The sequence below is a fragment of the Salminus brasiliensis genome, chromosome 24 (genome assembly GCF_030463535.1).
Source record: "Salminus brasiliensis chromosome 24, fSalBra1.hap2, whole genome shotgun sequence".
NCBI classification, from domain to species: Eukaryota; Metazoa; Chordata; class Actinopteri; order Characiformes; family Bryconidae; genus Salminus; species Salminus brasiliensis.
The window spans coordinates 1,241,912-1,259,960 of record NC_132901.1 but is presented as its reverse complement, the minus strand read 5'-3'; the positions used below and the strand labels follow the sequence as shown (position 1 = coordinate 1,259,960).

The 18,049-nt window shown below is 42.1% G+C and overlaps 1 protein-coding gene across 1 annotated transcript in view; it reads left to right on the top strand.

Moving 5' to 3' along the window:
* LOC140546516 (zeta-sarcoglycan) overlaps positions 1-12,819 on the top strand; it is a 170,911-nt gene extending 158,092 nt beyond the window's left edge. The window contains exons 7-8 of the mRNA XM_072669862.1: positions 1,307-1,430; positions 9,216-12,819. Coding sequence (XP_072525963.1) covers positions 1,307-1,430; positions 9,216-9,413 — 322 coding nt within the window. The 3' untranslated portion in view covers positions 9,414-12,819. The remainder of the gene's footprint in view (positions 1-1,306; positions 1,431-9,215) is intronic.
* Positions 12,820-18,049: the final 5,230 nt, after the last annotated feature.

The window sequence follows — 18,049 nt, the reverse complement described above, 5'->3', positions numbered from 1 at the left end:
CTCCAATGTAGCTGGAGAACAGAATCAGATTGTAGCTGGGGGCGGAGCAACAGACAGTCAAACTTTGTGACAAATCAAATCACAGCTGGGGGGGCAGGGCTTTTTCTTAGCTGGCAACATTTGAACACAAGAACCAATCAGTGTCTTCTTTTCATCTGGGGACGGGAAAATAGTCTATCTCTGTGTCTGAACTAATCGGAATCGTCTTGCCGAGGGGCGGGGCAAGCGAGGGGCGGGACAAGAAACAGCCAAACCCAATGTCAGTACCTTCAGAATCAGAATCTTCTTTTCAGATGGGATAACAGTCCAAGTCTTCAGCACAACCAATCAAAATCTGACAGTTCAGATAAGTGGCAGAACCAATCAGAGCCTCCATTTTAGCTTGGGGGCGGGGCAACAGACAAAACAGTCAAACTCAGGAGCAAAACCAACCTGAACCTTCTTGTCAGCTGTGGGTGGGTCAAATCTAGTGGCAGAACCAATCAAAATCAGAATGTTCATTTCAGCTGGGAGGTGGGCAGGGCAATGGTCAAACTTAGTAACAGAACCAATCAGACTCTTCTTTTCATCTGAGGGGGAGGGGCAACGGTCCAAGTCTTCTGCCGAGCCAGTCAAAATCAGACTTACTTAAAGTACTCGTTACTCGTCAGTGACAGAACCAATCGGAATCTTTTTCGGGGGCGGGACAACCCACAGTCAAACTAATCTGCAGTACCAATCAGACCCTTCATTTCAGCTGGGGGGCGGGGCATTTCCAGCCTAAATTGCTGTACTTCAGACAGGTCACTGTTTATCTCCCTGCTGCCTCGAACCAGATGTTCTTCAAAGATGTTCTTCTAGCACAGTTGGCTATCTGACAGCTACACAACGCACCCTGCAGGACCAACTCGCTGGTGCGGTGGCGTGGCTCCAGTGGCCGTATTTTATATGTATTTTAATATGTGGAGCTCTGACTCTATTCCTTTAGAGGAAGTTATCATCCTGCGGTGATAAGTGCATCTCCGTCGTGTTTAATTCTTTTAGCTTATCTTGTCGTGTAAACAAAAACCACGCTGCCTGAATCTGTCAGAGAGGAACGCTGAAGGTCAAGCTGGATGTCGGAGCAGAAGTAATGAATAACGCTGATAAGACTCCGCAGAAGCTTTGCTTATCTTTGGGTAAAATGTAGCAGAATGTAGAGTGTGTGTGTGTGTGTGTGTGTGAGTGTGTGTGTGTGTGTGTGCGGACTGGAGATATTTTTACACTCCGAAGAGGACTCCGAAACAGGAAATCAATGATGTGATTGGATTGTTGATGTTTTGCGTAGGTTGGAGTCGCCGACTCGGACGTTGACGTTGGAGGCCCCTAAAGGCGTGGAGGTGAACGCGGGAGTGGGGGAGTTTCGAGCATCCTGCAGAAAAGACCTCACTCTGGAGTCTTCGGAAGGAGAGGTGAGTCCACGTACCCAGTCTACGGCCCTTTACGGCCCTTTACCTGAGCACTGGCTTCAACGAGGTTGCCTATAAGGAGGTAATAAACAACCAGGGTTGATCGTTTATGAGCTCGGCCACTAGGGGGCGCCTTGGTGGACCTTGGTAGCCTTGTTTGGGTGCGTAGATGTTAACAGCAGAGCCAGCATGGTATATCAAGTGGTCTATTCGTACCTCATACACTATGCACTACATGTCCAAATATTTTTGGACGCCCCTTCTAAGGGATCCAACATGCCAAATAATGCCCCCCAGCATTGAGGAGCTGTGCAACAGTGGAGGAACTGTGTTCTCTGGAATGATGGTGGTGGAGCTCCATCCAGTACTTTTTGAATGAGTTGGGGAATTGGTGTTGAGGTTAGGTGGGGTGGTGATCATCATCCAACATCCTGACCTCACTAACGCTGTTGCTGCTAAACACAATCAAATCCTCACAGCAGTGCTGCTCAAAAATCTAGTCGAAAGCCTTTCCTGGACAGTAGAGACAGTTCGGAAGAAACAGTGAATGAGCAGGTGTCCCAATACTTATGTCAGTGCAGCATACCTAACCTACAATCCACTAAAGTCCACCAAACTGCAGTGCTAGCTAACCTTAGTGTGTTTATCCGGCTTAGGTTGGGTCAGTGTGTCCCGCATGAAGCAGATGCTAGCCCTCAGCTTAGCGGATTGCTAGCTATCGCATAGTTGCGACGATTAAGATAGCGGGTGGGACTTGGAAATGGTGGTGGAAAAGGAATGGTATTAGCTGCAGGGAGGCAGAAACAGACCCATTCGGGCTCAGGAGGAGTACCCTTACTTAGCATTCGGTGGCTATGCTGTTAGCACAGTGCCTCCACGGCAGCAGCGCCCGCAGGATTTAGGGGTTTGAGATTATCATGCATCCAGGGTGGCTAGTTTGCATCTGTTTGACAGCTAGTTTACATGGTCATACATGATTTACAGGTCTGAATAGTTTGTGGTGTGTGTTTGTGTGTGTGTGTGTGTTGTACTATCTCCGTACACCCGAGCTGTCAAACTCGGGAGCTGTAGCCATGCATACTTTAGTGCTTTCCCCACACTGAGGCACCTGTTTCAGCCAGCGAGAGACATGAGGATGAACCGAAGAAGGTGTAAATCGATCTGATCTACATACCGAAGGACCTAGCCTAGCCTAACAAGGGCTAGTTAGAAGATGCCAAGGTTCTCCGGCAGGGCTAAGCGGTCCGAATGCATGGTTATGCTGCCTGCCCTCAGCAGCCAGAGCCTGAGTGGGTGGAAAGATGGCTACCCGGCACCTTTCTTCAGGTGCGCTGGTTGGCGTTCATTCTTCATTTGCTACATCAGCAGCTGGAGAACCTAGCATTGCTCCGAGTGAATAGAAGCTAATCGGGTCTAGTTAGCGGACGTGCTTATGCTAGCTGGTCGGTACCAGCATCCATCCATCATGTGCCACCTTGCCATTTGTTTTAACCGAGCTGGCGCTGGTGCACCATCCAGATTTGTCGATCCTTGCACCCGGACCAAATTAGTGCCGCCATGTTGGTCGGAATGCCTTCGCCTGTCTCTTGATCTTTCTCTCTCTCGCGCTTTTGCTCTCGCTCGCTCTAGCTCCCTTTCCCTTGTCTCGCTTTAGTAACTGCCCAGGCTATTTAATTAACTTCCCGGAGCCCGAGCAATACATCATGCTGTCCTGTCAACTCCCTGTAAAAAGGAGCTTTCTCTTTTCCTCTCGCGGGCGCGATAGCAGACCGGTCCCTGAGACTGGCACAATGCCGCTGAGAGCTACTCGCCGAGATATGATAGAGAAGTCAGTGACGGCCAGGCCCGGATGAAATCGCTTATGAAAGGCACGTCGGTCCAATCCTTTCGCTGGCCAAATTCGTCAAGTCAGACGGTCTCGGTCTTGCACTCGCTCTCGCGCTTACACTCCCTCTTGCTTCCCTTCACCCTCACTCGAGCGCACACATTTACGGCCTGACCGTAGGTGCTCTGGCTCGACTGATTTCTCTCCCCTCGCTCTTTAATTCCCACTCATTCCTCGCGGGACGGAGCGAGACGAGACGAGACAAGAGGCGGCGACGAAAGTGGGGGACGAGAACACAGACGCTCCTGTCAATTTAGAGCAGAGAATGAGCCGCATTAGACAGGCCAGATGGAGAGCTAAATCAGGCCTGACAGCAGGCAACTTTTAAAAAGGCTACATTAAAAGTCTGGAGGTTCTGGACGGGGAATTAAAGGCAGGAACGTGTCCCGTCAGCCCGCTTGTCAAGCTGCTTGTTGCAATCAGAGACCGACCGGGCAGGGTTTTGTGATGATGTGCTTTGTTTGGGGAGAGAGAGAAAGGATGGGAGAGAGACAGAAGATTAGAGCAGGATTATGTCTTCATCCTGAGGGGAGGACAAGGCTAGGGCGGAAATACCAGCGACTATACCAGGGCCTGACCGATAGGTTGGCATTTTCTGACCAGTACTGAACAACTCACTGAAGCACTCATAAAGGTTCTTTGAGCGATGCCGTAGAAGAACCACTTTTGGGCCAATACAGAACCTTTTTAGGAAACTTTTGTAGTCACTTTTGCAGTTTTTCACTTTTTTGACATTATTGGAATCTGGCAGTTGTTCTTTATATTCAGTCCAAATTACATGATGAACGGACCAATAAAAACACTCCAAAATGACATCGAAAAACATCTTTTTACATTGACTTCAATTGAAAGTTTGGAAGGTTTTTTCCTTCTCCTGTAAAGTTGACATTTTGGAGATGCAAGGTTTTTAAAAGATGTTGGCAAAATGTATGGGTATATACCCGATATGGACAAAAGTATTGGGACACCTGCTCCTTCATAGTATCATCTTGGCTTTTTACTAGATTTAAGAGGAGCATTTTCATTAGGATTTCATTGAATGCGTTCAGCAACAGGAGCATTAGTGAGGTCAGGATGTTCCCATCTTTCCCTAACTCTCCCAGCCCCAGAGTACTGGAAGGAGCACCATCCATCATTCCAGAGAGCACCACCACAATGGAGTTCCACCACCATTACCATTTTAGGCCTGGCATGAGCATCTTATCTTGAAATGCTGCTGAAATGTTGTCAGTAGGTTCAGGTTCATCTGCTCCAGAGAGTCCTATTCTATTGGCAGTACTTCTCTACAGGGACTAGACAAGCTCTGTATGTGCATTTGCACATCTGTGTCAGCAGCAATAGGCTCAGCCTTAAAGTTTAAGTTTAATGAGCTCTGACACATTTCTCATTATGTGGAGACCCAGCATAGGCTAAGGTCTCAACCCATCGTTTAATAAACTCACCTCTAGGCAAGTAGACACAACAAGGCCAGACTAAAACGAGTCCCCTCCCTGACCTCAAACGGCATCAATCAGCCAAGATGTGTTTGGTGTCTGACCTTCATCCATTTTTATAGAACACAGTGAGCTGTAAACCACATAATTTCATTTTTTAGCGATCCCTAAACACCTTCACATGGTTTGAGATGATTCAGAGCAGTGGTTCTCAAAACGAACCTCAGGGACCTTCAGATGGCCCAGATTTTTGCTCCAGTCCAACATTACATTAAATTTAAGGCATTTAGCAGATGCTCTTCTCCAGAGCGACTTACAAAAGTGCTATGCTATTTACCCAAGAAGAACCTCAGCTAGTTAGAACTAATAATTCAAAGATCCTCTAATTATAGACTCTACTAAACACAAGTCAATATGGAGACCATAGTACTCTTCTCTTCGCCTGAGTACTCTCAGAAGAGGAGGGTCCTCAGTCTGGGTTTGAGGACTGCGAGCGTTGGACTCGGCTGTTCGGACACCCAGGGGAAGTTCATTCCACCACTTCGGTGCAGGACAGAAAAAAGTCTGGACGCTCGTCTTCCGTGGATCTTAAAGGATGGCGGGTCGAGCCGAGCCGTACTTGAAGCTGGAAGAGCTCTTCGCCATCAAGTACTGAGGGGCTGGCTGGTCCAGTCTTGGCTTTGTAGGCCAGAGTCAGGGGTTTGAATCTGATGACCTGGGCAGCAGCTACAGGAAGCTACAGTGAAGAGAGAGCTCAGCAGAGGAATGACATGCCTGAATTTAGGAGAGTTGAAGACCTTAATGGACATTAACAGTAACAGTAAAGGACAGTTGCATGGATGCTAATATTTAGAAGGCATCAAGGATAATCTGTGAGCTTGTGATTCACAGTCTGAAGACTGAAACTCATTACGGGTGTATTGGACTGAAAAGGAGCTTTCTTTAGTCTCAGCAGTTTATTGAATGCAGCATCGGCGGCGTCCAGAGAGTCGGGGATTCCTCGCATTGAGAAGGAAGGACGCTCCAGTAGTGGAATTTCAATACTCAGGGCTTCCTAATTAGGTCTTTAAAGGACTTAGTTAGGCTACATGTTGTAGGCCATTGTGTTCTTCATACTTCATACTTAGATGCCCTGCACCGGAATCTCCCTTCGCTAGCACATAATATTCATATTCACATTTCTCAATCAAAATAAACCAAATTAGATACAAAATTAGGCTTTTTCTTTCAAAGTAACAGGAAATACACTATTTACTGTCAAATTCCGAAGGTTTTAAGCTCCGAACATCTCAATTCTAGAGTAAATACTGCTGTTTAAAAGGCGCTAGCTTGCTAAATCTCGGTTTAGCTCTTTTAGCTGACGGTTGCTATGACTTTCGGACGCAACCTGAGGTTAAATCTCTTGCTAAACGAAGCTAGTTTACGTTCTGCTTAGCCTACAAATCAACTGGTTATCCCTAAAAGGCCTGGATTACTCAGCAGAAAAGCCGAACCCTGCGTATCCAGACAGCGCGACCTTTCAAAAACATACAAAATGAATATCACGTGAAGTGAATAGCACCCAGCGCTGCCCTGTTGCGGTTGAATGAAGGTTAAGTTAAATAATAAGGAAACGCCTCCAAGTGAGCCTTGGCTGCATTACAGACAGCATGATAAATACATCTGAGACCAGGAGGTTTGGGACGCAGTCCAAGATGACCTCATATTACTGCAATTCCCATAATGCAGCTGACTCTTATTTTCAGGCCGTGATTTCGGTGGTCATCTTTTTTTTTTTTTTTTGACCCAGTAGGGACAGTTGTTCCTACGAATATTTCAGAAGAAGCAATGAAAGAACAGGTGTCCCAATACTTTTGTCCGTATAGCGTGTATATGCCTCGTCTCTCTAGGCAATGAAATGCACAGTGTTTGTCCGGACGCTGAATCCCGCTGGATGAATCTAGTGTTTGGGACGGTACTCTCGAGCGCAGCGCTAACAGTGCTAACAGTGCTAACAGTGCTAGCAGTGTAATCCGCTCAGAAGCAAGTTTATTGTTTTTATGATGTAACTCAGATTTGTCCTGAAGCAGAGACACATTCTGATGCAACTTCGTACAGACACACACACACACACACACACACACACACTCACACACACACACACTCAGACATATTGAGCCTTCAGGACGTCTTGCCTTGCATTCTGAGGAGATAGAGTGTTGTGGAGCTGCTGCTATTGGACAGGTGTGATGTTTGATAGCGCAGTCCGTCAAGACTTTCAGGAGAGCCTCCTGACCACCCTGATAAATATTTCCACTGCCTCTCCACCCTCTCTCTCTCTCTCTCTCTCTCTCTCTCGCTCTCTCAAATCGAACGTTATCTACCATTCCAAACGTAGGCCGAAGTTTCCTTCCTATATATGCCTGCACACACACTATATGGACAAAAGGACAAAAGTATTTGGACACCTACACATTTCACCTACTATTATTATTAATATGGAGCTGCTCCCCCTTTTGCTCTAAGCTCTGCAGTTATTGGAGGCTTTTCTCAGCACTCGGCCCTGACGTGGTCTGACAGACACTCGGTGGACACTGAGCTGCTCTCTGTGAGCTGTTCCTCCTAAACTCTTCCACTGTTCAATAATAACACCACTTTCAGCTGATGGAGGAAGATCTAGGAGGGAGGAAATTATAAAATTTCACCAGCTGACTTGTTGTTGTTGTTGTTGCAAAGATGAGCATCCGTCTTCTAGGTACATTGCCATCGGCAATTCTCGGGGCCCAAGCACTGGAGCCAGTAGAGCTGAAATAAGAGGCAGTGTTTTTAGACTGGCCTTATTTGCTGTATGACTGATTGGGGGGGGGGGGGGGGGGGGTGCAATGGGAATATGCATATTTGCAGAACTCCAATAATTCCCCTATAGAACCACATTAGAACCTCCTGCTAGAATTTAGCAGGAAAGGAAGAGATAAACCACGTGAGCTCGATATTAGACTGTTATTCTGCTCTGAATGTTGCAGCAGACACAACAAAGCAGTGTGTGAGTGTGTGTGTGTGTGTGTGTGTGTGTGTTCATGTGAGGGCCCCAGGTCATGTGATTCAGAGTTGTGCCCATTTCAGCAGCTTAATGAAGTGTGTAATACACACAGACCACTTCTCCCAGCCACTGTCATCTGTAACCTACTGAGTGTGTCTGAGTGTGTGTGTGTGTGTGTGTGTGTGTGTGTGTTTCGTCCTTCATTCTCCTCTTCTTATCAACTTGTCAACAAAAAGGAATTCCTCCCCAAAATCTCTCTCTCTCTCTTTTTACTCTCTCGCTCGCTCGCTCGCTCTCTCTCTCTCACCCACAGGGTTTACAGGTTAACAGAGATGTGCAGAAGTCGTACAGATGATGGATAGCTGTGTGTGTGTGTGGCATATCTCATAGCATGTATCTTCTAGCTCTTTTAAAAAAAGGTCCAGGCCCCATCGCCCTACCTCCACCATGTTTGAAAGATTGGTTGATGCGGTTTAGCAGCTCTCATATCTCACATCACCTTTCTTCTGACTCGTTCCTTCTGAGCCTAAAGGGAAAAAAACTGCGGACCTCCAGCTATACATGAAAAACCCCCACTTTGAGGAGCATGTTGGCAACATCATGGCACCCATGGCACCACCTCCACCATGCTTCACAGCAGGTTCGAGGTTCCTAATTTGAAAAGCAGTGTTAGGCCTTGGGAACAGGGTCCATGTAGCTCCAATTCCCTGTCCAGAGAACACGTTTCCAGAACTCAGGAGGGTCTTGTAGGTGAAAACAACATCATGGCACCTAGGGCCTCATGCCTACCACCACCTCCACCATGCTTCACAGCAGGTTTGAGGTTCCTAATTTAAAAAGCCGTGTTAGGCCTTGGGAACAGGGCCCAAGCAGCTCCAATTATCCGTCCAGAGAACACTGTTCCAGAACTCAGGAGGGTCATCTAGGTGAAAACAACCTCATGGCACCCATGGCACCACCTCCACCATGCTTCACAGTAGGTTCAAGGTTCCTAATTTGAAAAGCAGTGTTAGGTTTTGGTAACAGAGCCAATGTAGCTTAAATTCTCTGTCCAGAGAACACTGTTCCAGAACTCAGGAGGGTCATCTAGGTGAAAACAACCTCATGGCACCCATGGCACCACCTCCACCATGCTTCACAGTAGGTTCAAGGTTCCTAATTTGAAAAGCAGTGTTAGGACTTGGGAACAGGGTCCATGTAGCTCCAACTCCCTGTCCAGAGAACACTGTTCCAGAACTTTCAGGTCATCTAAGTGTGAACTTGAGTGGTTTTTGATGGTTGAATCATTGCTGGGACCCTAGCTGAGGACAGAGTGGCCTTCACTTTTTTTTAGATGTACGTTTTGGGCTCTTTATGAACTGTGGGAGAAGGAGGGTCTTCAGAAATGTAAGGTAAGCCTTCCTTACCTCTGTAAGTAAGTCTCTGTACCTCTTCTCTTCTCTCCTCTCCAGATTTTCCTGAATGCGAACTCTATCCGTCTGGGAAATCTCCCTCATGGCAGCGTGGACCCTTTGCTCGGCCCTGGCACCAGCTACCCCAAACAGACTGTGTACGAGGTGTGTGTGTGTCCGAGCGGCAAGCTCTACCTTTCCCCGGCCGAGAGCGCCTCCACCTGCCAGACCACCAACAGTGTGTGTTTGTGGAGCTGAGAAAGGCGGGTGGGCCGAGCTCCACCCGACACCAGAAAGGCCTTCCTCCTCCCTCCTCTTCCTCCTCCCTTCCTTTCTCCTCCTTTTGTTTCTTCTACAGTCTTGTCCATCCTTCCAGCCGCTGTGAGAGCGCTCGACTTCCCCAAAGCATCATAACATGGACTAAGAGACAAAAATCTGAAGCAAGATTAGTACTTTAAATTGGACCTTTTCAAGTTCCGCCCACAAACGTAGGGTTTTATAATTACTGTTGCCTGGTTGAACAAGCAGAAATCCCATTAAGGCAATAGGGTTCTTCAATGGTTCCTCAGTTAGGAAAATGGTTATGTGTAAAATAATGGCAACTCAAATAACTGTGACATTACACTAATAATTATATTAATAATTAATTATTTATCAAATGCCTTCAAACATTAGTTATAAAACAGGAACGATTTAAATTTAAATAAACAATAAATATTAGTATTACTGTTTTTATTGAAACGCATACAATATAAACACTATAGGGCTCAATATATTAGCAATATAAACAATATAGGGCTTAATAAATTAGGGCTCAATTGGATTTCAACCAAAATATACAAGTATAAAGCTTGTTTAAACTGGCAATAGTAGCTGTGGAAGAATGCATAAGTGGGCGGAGCCTACTGTGAAGTTAGTTCTTGAAATAATGTTTTATTGGACAGCTTTTAAAACAGAATAAAAAATTATATTTATTAAAGATATCTCATTGTCTCCCACTCAGAAAACACATCATATTTAAATTATTCCATTAAGAAAGTGCAATATGAAAAATATATAAAACATAATAGTTTATTTAACTCAAATATTTTTCATAGGACATGTTATCTAACTTTTCATTTTTACATCCACTGATGTCATTTACTGAAAGTACTTTTAATCATCTATATCCTACTTAATATCTCATCACTGTCACATTAAAAAATCTTCACTTTTTGACATCATGTAAATCTGGCAGTTGTTTACATTGGATCAGAATTTTAAGATGAACGGACCAATAGAAATGCTTCCATTGAAAGTTTAAGAAGGTTTTTTTTCCTTCTTCTGTAAAGTTGCTGTTTTGGAGAAAACTTTTTTGTGTGACAATGATAATATGAAATACTTCATAATTAATCAATTGTTTTATTGACATTTATGGATTTTATCAACATTCTGAACTGCACACCTCTACTTTCTAGCAAAAGGAAGTGGTCAAACCTTTAAAATCACACTACCATAAATCAGTTTGGTCAAAAGAAAGAATAAGAAGCAAAAACAGCTTTCATCAAATTTTAGATCGTTATTTTTACCATAAATATCACCGAAAATCTCAAATCTCAGCAAATTGTGTGGATTAAGATGACGTCAGTGTTGTGATGCTTTAGGCAAACTGAGCCTTATCTCTTTTGTCTTCCGTCTGTCTGTCTAAATCAGCCCTAGCGTTTTTTTTTTGTTTGTTTGTTTGTTTGTTTTTTACGTTAATCAGAAGTTTTCCAGCTTTCTTTGGCTATTTTTGTACTTTCTTAACCCTTTAACCCTTTAAGACCAAATTTGCTGCCGCCGCACATTCAGAACACATTCACTCTGAAAAATCGGAATAACTTTAGAACCAAGTTCTAAGTGATCTCAACATAAGCATAACCAAGTCTACATAAAACTGGAGAATATCAGCGTTCAGTTTTAATCTGCAACACATTCAAAAAGGTTAAATGGTTCTTTGAATAGAAAAGGCAATTTTGGATTCATAGAGAACCATGTTTGTAATAGAGATGTGTGGGTGTGAAGTACCTTTAAAAAGGTCTAAAGAACCTCTATATCTCTATTATAAATGTGGTTCTCCATGGCATTGCTCAAAAAAACAACTGAAGCACCTTTATTATTAAGAGTGTACATTTTGGACTACTTTTGGGCAATTTTGGGCAATTTCTGGGCATGTTTTGTAGAATTTTGCAAGAACCATGTTTGTAATAAAGATGTGAGGGTGTGAACCTTTTAAAAGGTCTAAAGAACCTCCATATCTCTATTATAAATGTGGTTCTCTATGGCATTGCTCAAAACACCAACTGAAGCATCTTTATTATTAGGAGTGTACATTTTAGACTATTTTTGGACAATTTCTGGGCAAGTTTGGGCAATTTCTGAACAAGTTTTGGGCAATTTTCGGCCAATTTCTGGACAATTTCTGGGCAATTTTTGGCCAATTTCTGGACAAGTTTTGGGTAATTCTTGGGCAATTTCTGGACAATTTTGGACAATTTTTGGGCACTTTTTTGGCAATTTCTGGACAATTTTGGGTGATTTTTGGGCAATTTCTGGGCAATTACTGGGCATTTTTTGGCCAATTTCTGGGCAATTTTTGGCCAATTTCTGGACAATTTTTGGCCAATTTCTGGGCAATTTCTAGACAATTGTTGGACAATTTTTGGGCAATTTTTGGGCAACTTTTGGGCACTTTTTGGGCAATTTCTGGGCAATTATTGGGCAATTTCTGGGCAAGTTTCTTAGCGTTCAGTTGACATCCACTTGAGCTCAATGCCCATTTTTGTGCTAAGATGCTTTTAGGAAACCCATATGTACCCAAATGTAGCCTACCATTCAGAACATCCAAAATCTGACTGTCAATGCTTATTATTTCTATATTACATATTGTTTAATAATAGGCATATCGGGCGACGGGTAAGGGGCAAATCAAAAATAGAGAAAATAAAATACCAGGCAAAAATTCTACGATATCGCCCCAAAAGGTTTTACAGGGTTAATCGCACTATTCTACTTTTTTCAGTTTTGGCTTTTTTTTTCCCTCACAATTTTCTCCCTCAACTCACATTCCCTCTTCACTCTCTCCGTTCTTCCCTTGTTCCCTTCCTCCTTCAGCAGAAATCAGGAATTGGAATAACTCGGCTTAACACAAGCCTCATCTTCCCAATCTGTAAATGGAGCAAAAACTCAACCTTTTTTTTCCACTGTTCCTATTTTTGTATGACTTTCCGACCCCAAGTGGACACTTCTGAAAACGTGCCAGCGGGGTCCTGGACCAGGCTGCCGAAATGAGCGCACACACCTATGGCGACTTCAGTTTGTGTGTGTTTTCTAAATGAAGCGATACACAGGTGCCTTTGCTGCTGTTGGTAAAGCACACGCTCACCTGCAAACCGTCTATCCCATCCAGTCGCAGCAGTAACACCTTCAGAGAAAAGACAGGAAAAATGGAAAATAATAACACAGAATGCTAGTCCACTCCTGCGGTCAAAAAAACAAACAAAAAAAGATCAAACAGAACAAAGACAAAGTCAAAAATGTAGTCAATTTTCTGGGAATTTTTGCCCCGCCCCCTGTTTTTTTTTGTTTGTTTGTTTATTTGTTTTTTTGGACAATTCTCTTTTGGGGAAAAAAACAAAGCACAAGATTATGCCATGTATATAACAAAATCAATAAATGATAATAAAAAGAGAAAGTTTATTTTAAACATTTTTGTAATGATTGATATGTTAATTGTTTGGTCTCTTTTCTACTGTTTGTCCACCCATACCATGTCATTAGGACTAAATGATGTTTGAATTATTATTATTATTATATTTTTTTATATCATTTATATTATTATAATACTATTCTTATTTTTATTTTTATTTATTTTTTATGTTTATTTCCAAGCCATAACATCAACAAACCAACATTGCTCATTATTGTGTCTATCTAATTCTATCTATCACATTTTTCCATTCATAAATAATCAATCAAATCCATTTTAAGTTTCAAATTATTGGGTTGTATGATGGATTATTTGGTGAAAGTATACACAGCCATTAGTAATGGAGAGTAAAGAATGAATCAGTTACAAAATTCAACTTCTCACCGCATGATAATTGCTTTTGAAAAGAGCAGATAGAAGTGTGTGTGTGTATATAAAAGCATATATAAATTTGTCTGCTAAACAGGTTAACATATAAACTGCATTAATGGTCTATACCTAAATTACTACATTGTTGACAAAAACACTGTCATTTTACTAAGTAGCACTTTATAATAACAATAATTCATAAGGGAGTTTTGAGCTGTTCCTAAGTGGCTAACCACAACTTAACAATAAACATTTACAGTCATTTATCATTAATTAACATATTTTAAAGTAATTTATTAGACATGTTTACTTCAAAATGACATTAGATTTTTCCTTTTTTTAATGAGTCATAAATCCACAAGGTCATATGATAAAATATGTATTTCTAAAGATTCAACATAATGTATACATGATATGCAAATGTATTTATTTAACTATTAACTATTGACTATTAGATATATTTACTTTAAAATGGCATTAGATTTTTCCTCTTAATACAAAAGTCATAAACTAACAAGGGCATATGATAAAATATGTATTTTTATGCAAATAGATATGCAAATGTATTTATTTAACTATGTATTTATTTATTTAATTTAGTTTAACCAAACAAACAAATATGTAAATAAATAAATAGACAAAGGAGAACTACTTACCAAATGCAAGAATAGAAACCCTACAAGACTAGAATGGAAGGCTAACAAACTAAACAAAGGTGGAAACAATAAAGAGAAGGCTGGACTAGGGAGGGGGCTGGGGGGAGTGGGTGGAGCCTGGAGCAGAAAAAAATGTGACATTCATTTATTAATGAGCCGTTTAGCTAAATATGATGGAGTAATGGCTGAAACGTATATTACAAAGAAATGGTAAAGATCAATAATCAATAATGATGAATGACTATAAATACCTAATAGAGTGCAAAAGTATTTGGACACCTGCTCATTCACTGTTTCTTCTGAAATCAAGGGTTTTAAAAAGAGCCAATTCTGCTTTTGTTGGAGTAACTGTCTCTACTGTACAGAGAAGAAGACTTTCTACTAGAATTTGGAGGAGGAGCATTGCTGTGAGGATTTGATTGCTTTCAGCAACAAGAGCGTTAGTAAGGTCAAGATTGACCACACTACTGTTGACCGTTGGTATGATGAGATGTCCAAATGCTAAACCAGCATTCTTTTACTTTTTACTCCAAGTTACCTCATTTCAAGAGATTGAAAGTTGTGCTCTGTAACTCGAGCCTAATCATCTGTTTCCCCACGCTTGCTGTCAGCCCAGGCTCTAGCGGGACGAGTTTGTATTCGGAGGGATCTATTAGCGATGTGGATTCTCGGAGGACCAGCAGTGGGATAATTCATCTGCCTTGCATCACTGCGCTCTCCGATCTGTCTCCCAGCCCAAGATTTCCTCCCCCAGCATCAACAAGCTTTCGGCCGCAGCACCAACCGCAAACAACAGTATCACCTGCCCCAAGTGGCCTATTCCAGAACGTCAGCGAGATATTTATCTTCGGCTGACTGTAGAGGCTGCGCTCCATTGGGCGCACTTGTGGTTTAATCACAGTAATTACCTACTTGATGGAGTTCCGTCCAACAGAACTGGAATTTTTTTTACATAGTTAAATACTTCTGTGTAATTGTGTTGAGTAGCGGCGTTCCAATGGGTTACTGTTTTTTTTTAGCTGATAGGGCCTTCTTCTAGGTTCTCGGAGGTTCTCAGAGGTTCTCTGAGCTTCTTGGAGGTTCCTGGAGGTTCTTGGAGATCCTTGGAGGTTCTTGGAATATGATCAACCAGTATACTTAGTATTTATGAGCCGTTTGCTAAATATGATGGAGTAATGGCTGAAACATATATCACAAAGAAATGGTAAAGATCAATAATCAATAATGATGAATGACTCCTAGTAAATACCTTACTAGCTGAAGGCTGTTCTGATACAAAAGTATTGGGACACCTGCTCATTCATAGAACTGTCTCTACTGTCTAGAGAAGAAGACTTTCTACTAGATTTTGGAGGAGGAGCATTGCTGTGAGGATTTGATTGCTTTCAGCAACAAGAGCGTTAGTAAGGTCAAGATTGACAACACTAATGTTGACCGTTGGTATGATGAGATGTCCAAATCTATCTATTGTCACCAATATAGAGGACTTGTAGACGAAAAAAAAGATGGTGGTAACCAGCGTTCTTTTCCCTTTTACTCCAAGTTATTTCAGTCATTTCAATGATTCTGTATTTTGTTTTTTTGTTTTTACATAAAAATTCTAAATAATGTTACCCAAAGTAGTAATGGCCAGCAGATGTTCAGCAGATGGTTTTGAGAAGAATGTGTTTAAACTTTAAAAAAAGAATGCCTCCAGAAACCCTTCATGTCATGTCTTAAAGCTAGATAGGCTACATTTCCATGGTCTTTTAGAAATCTTCAACTGTGGCCAAGTCATCAAATGCTGTCCTCACTCATTAGGCATCGTGGAGCTTGGCTGCGGTATCCTTCCAGACCTTTAGTCACACCATGCACTGTCTAGCAGTGGTAGTAAAGCTTCAAGTAAAAACCTTTTAATAAAACCTCAACCCTGATGGTGTACATTCACCAGTGTTCTCAGCAGATTGTATGTAGGAAATGACTGTGAAAGAACACAAGGATGCCCAGTGAGCCACAGCCTGGAATGAATGCTCATGGTGCATCAAGCTGGCCAGAATTCCAGTGTATCCCGACATCATCCATCAATGAGATATTTTCTTATATGTTCTATGCAATTTGTTTTTAAGATTGTAATATTATTTCATTATAAAAACAAACAACAAAGTTTTGGGAAAGTTTTGGAATTTCCTACATGTTGAATGCATTGTTTTACATTTACATTTACATTAAATTTAAGGCATTTAGCAGACGCTCTTCTCCAGAGTGACTTACAAAAGTGCTTCACTATTTACCCAAGAAAAACCTCAGCTAGTTTGAATAGACTAATAATTCCTCTAAAGATCCTCTAAGTTTAGACTCTACTAAACACAAGTCTATAATGTGACCATAGTACTCTTCTCTTCGCCTGAGTCCTTTTAGAAGAGGAGGGTCTTCAGTCTGGGTTTGAAGACAGCGAGTGTGGTCGGACTCCCAGGGGAAGTTCGTTCCACCACTTCGGTGCAGGTCGAGGTCGAGCCGAGCCGTACTTGAAGCTGGAAGGGCTCTTGGTGCGGATCGGCTTTTGACCATCGCCATCAAGTACGGAGGGGCTGGCTGGTCCAGTCTTGGCTTTGTAGGCCAGAGTCAGGGGTTTGAATCTGATGACCTGGGCAGCAGCTGCAGGACGCAGCAGTGGAGAGACATGACTGAATTCAGGAACATTTTGTATCTTTCTTTCTTTTCCTAGATTTTTTTAATATGATAAACTCATATAATAAAACTGGACTGTCTATATTATTGCGAAGAACAGGGTGAAGACAATCTGACTCTCTGAAGAAAGTTGTTCATTTTGTAAACTCAGTATCTGTCAGTGTCTGTTTTCTAATATGTCCATAAGTATTTGGACAGTGATATCAATGGATTTACGATAGATTAATCAAGAAGTACTTGAAGTCTTACGAAGATCATGGTTTGCTTTTGCTCTATTTTTTGTTATTATCTGTCCCATCAATTTTGATTGATGCCATGACATGACATGAATAAACACCAGGGGATATTTATGACCCTACAAGCATGGTGTCAGTAAGTTTGTATGTTTATCTGCTTCAGATCGTCCTATTCTTTTGGCAGTGACTACTAGACTAGCTGTCTGTTTGTGTGTGCATTTGCACATCTGTGTCAGCAATGGGTCCAACATTAAATAGCTGAATCCTTTTTTTCACAGGGATTTTGACAAAGCAAGGAACTAATGAAGAACCACTCCACCTTTTCTAAGAGTGTATTGGTCCATTCGTCATGAAATGTTCACACAACAGCAGATGGACTTTGAAAAAGTGTGAAAAAAATGATTACTTCAGAAATTTAATTTTGATTTATTTGATTTTTTGGACCAGATTAAGGATTGAGGACAAAAACTGCCAATTTGCTTTCTTTCTGTTCCCACGTCTCAATCCCCTGATCCGTCTGCTGCCCTTCATTCTGTTCCTTTCGCTCTTTCTGTTCCAGTATAAAAAAGTTAGGTTGGCTTTTAAGCCCGACAGTTGCGTCTTGCTCTGAAAGTAAAAGTCTCCCTTATGAAGACAGGACTGCAGCACTTTAAGGCCAGCTCTACTCTACACCTTTAGCGACTCCTGAGAAAAGCTCAGAGACTCTATTAAGCCTGAGACTCTCCGGCGGGTGAGCAAGTAAGAAGCCAAAGAACAGTGTTATCACCAGCATCAATGTCGTTAAGGTGCTAAGCTTAAAAAGCACCTATACCTCAACCTACCTACCCTCCCGGGGGCCGAAAACGTTGACAAACATCTATTACTGAAGAAGAGCCCCACCAGTTTGTACAGAAGTCCCTGTAGTTACTGACTAATACGCCTTGCTGGGGTTAATCTCCACCTGTCGATGGCATAGCTGTGGTTTATAAAGTTTAGGAAGATATTATGAGACTGGAGCCCCAGTTTAAATATATCGTTGCTTCCCTAAAAAAAAACAAGTATCTCCAAAACAGCAACTTTACAGGAGAAGGAAAAAATCATCAAATCAACTTTCAAGGCTGTATTCAAGTTCAATTTTGAGAATTTCTATTGGTCCATTCATCTAGAAGTATTAACACATGGTACAGAGCTGCTATAGCATTCAAAGGATGGAGAAAACTAAAGATAGACAAAATACAGGTGGAGATACATGTTTTCTAT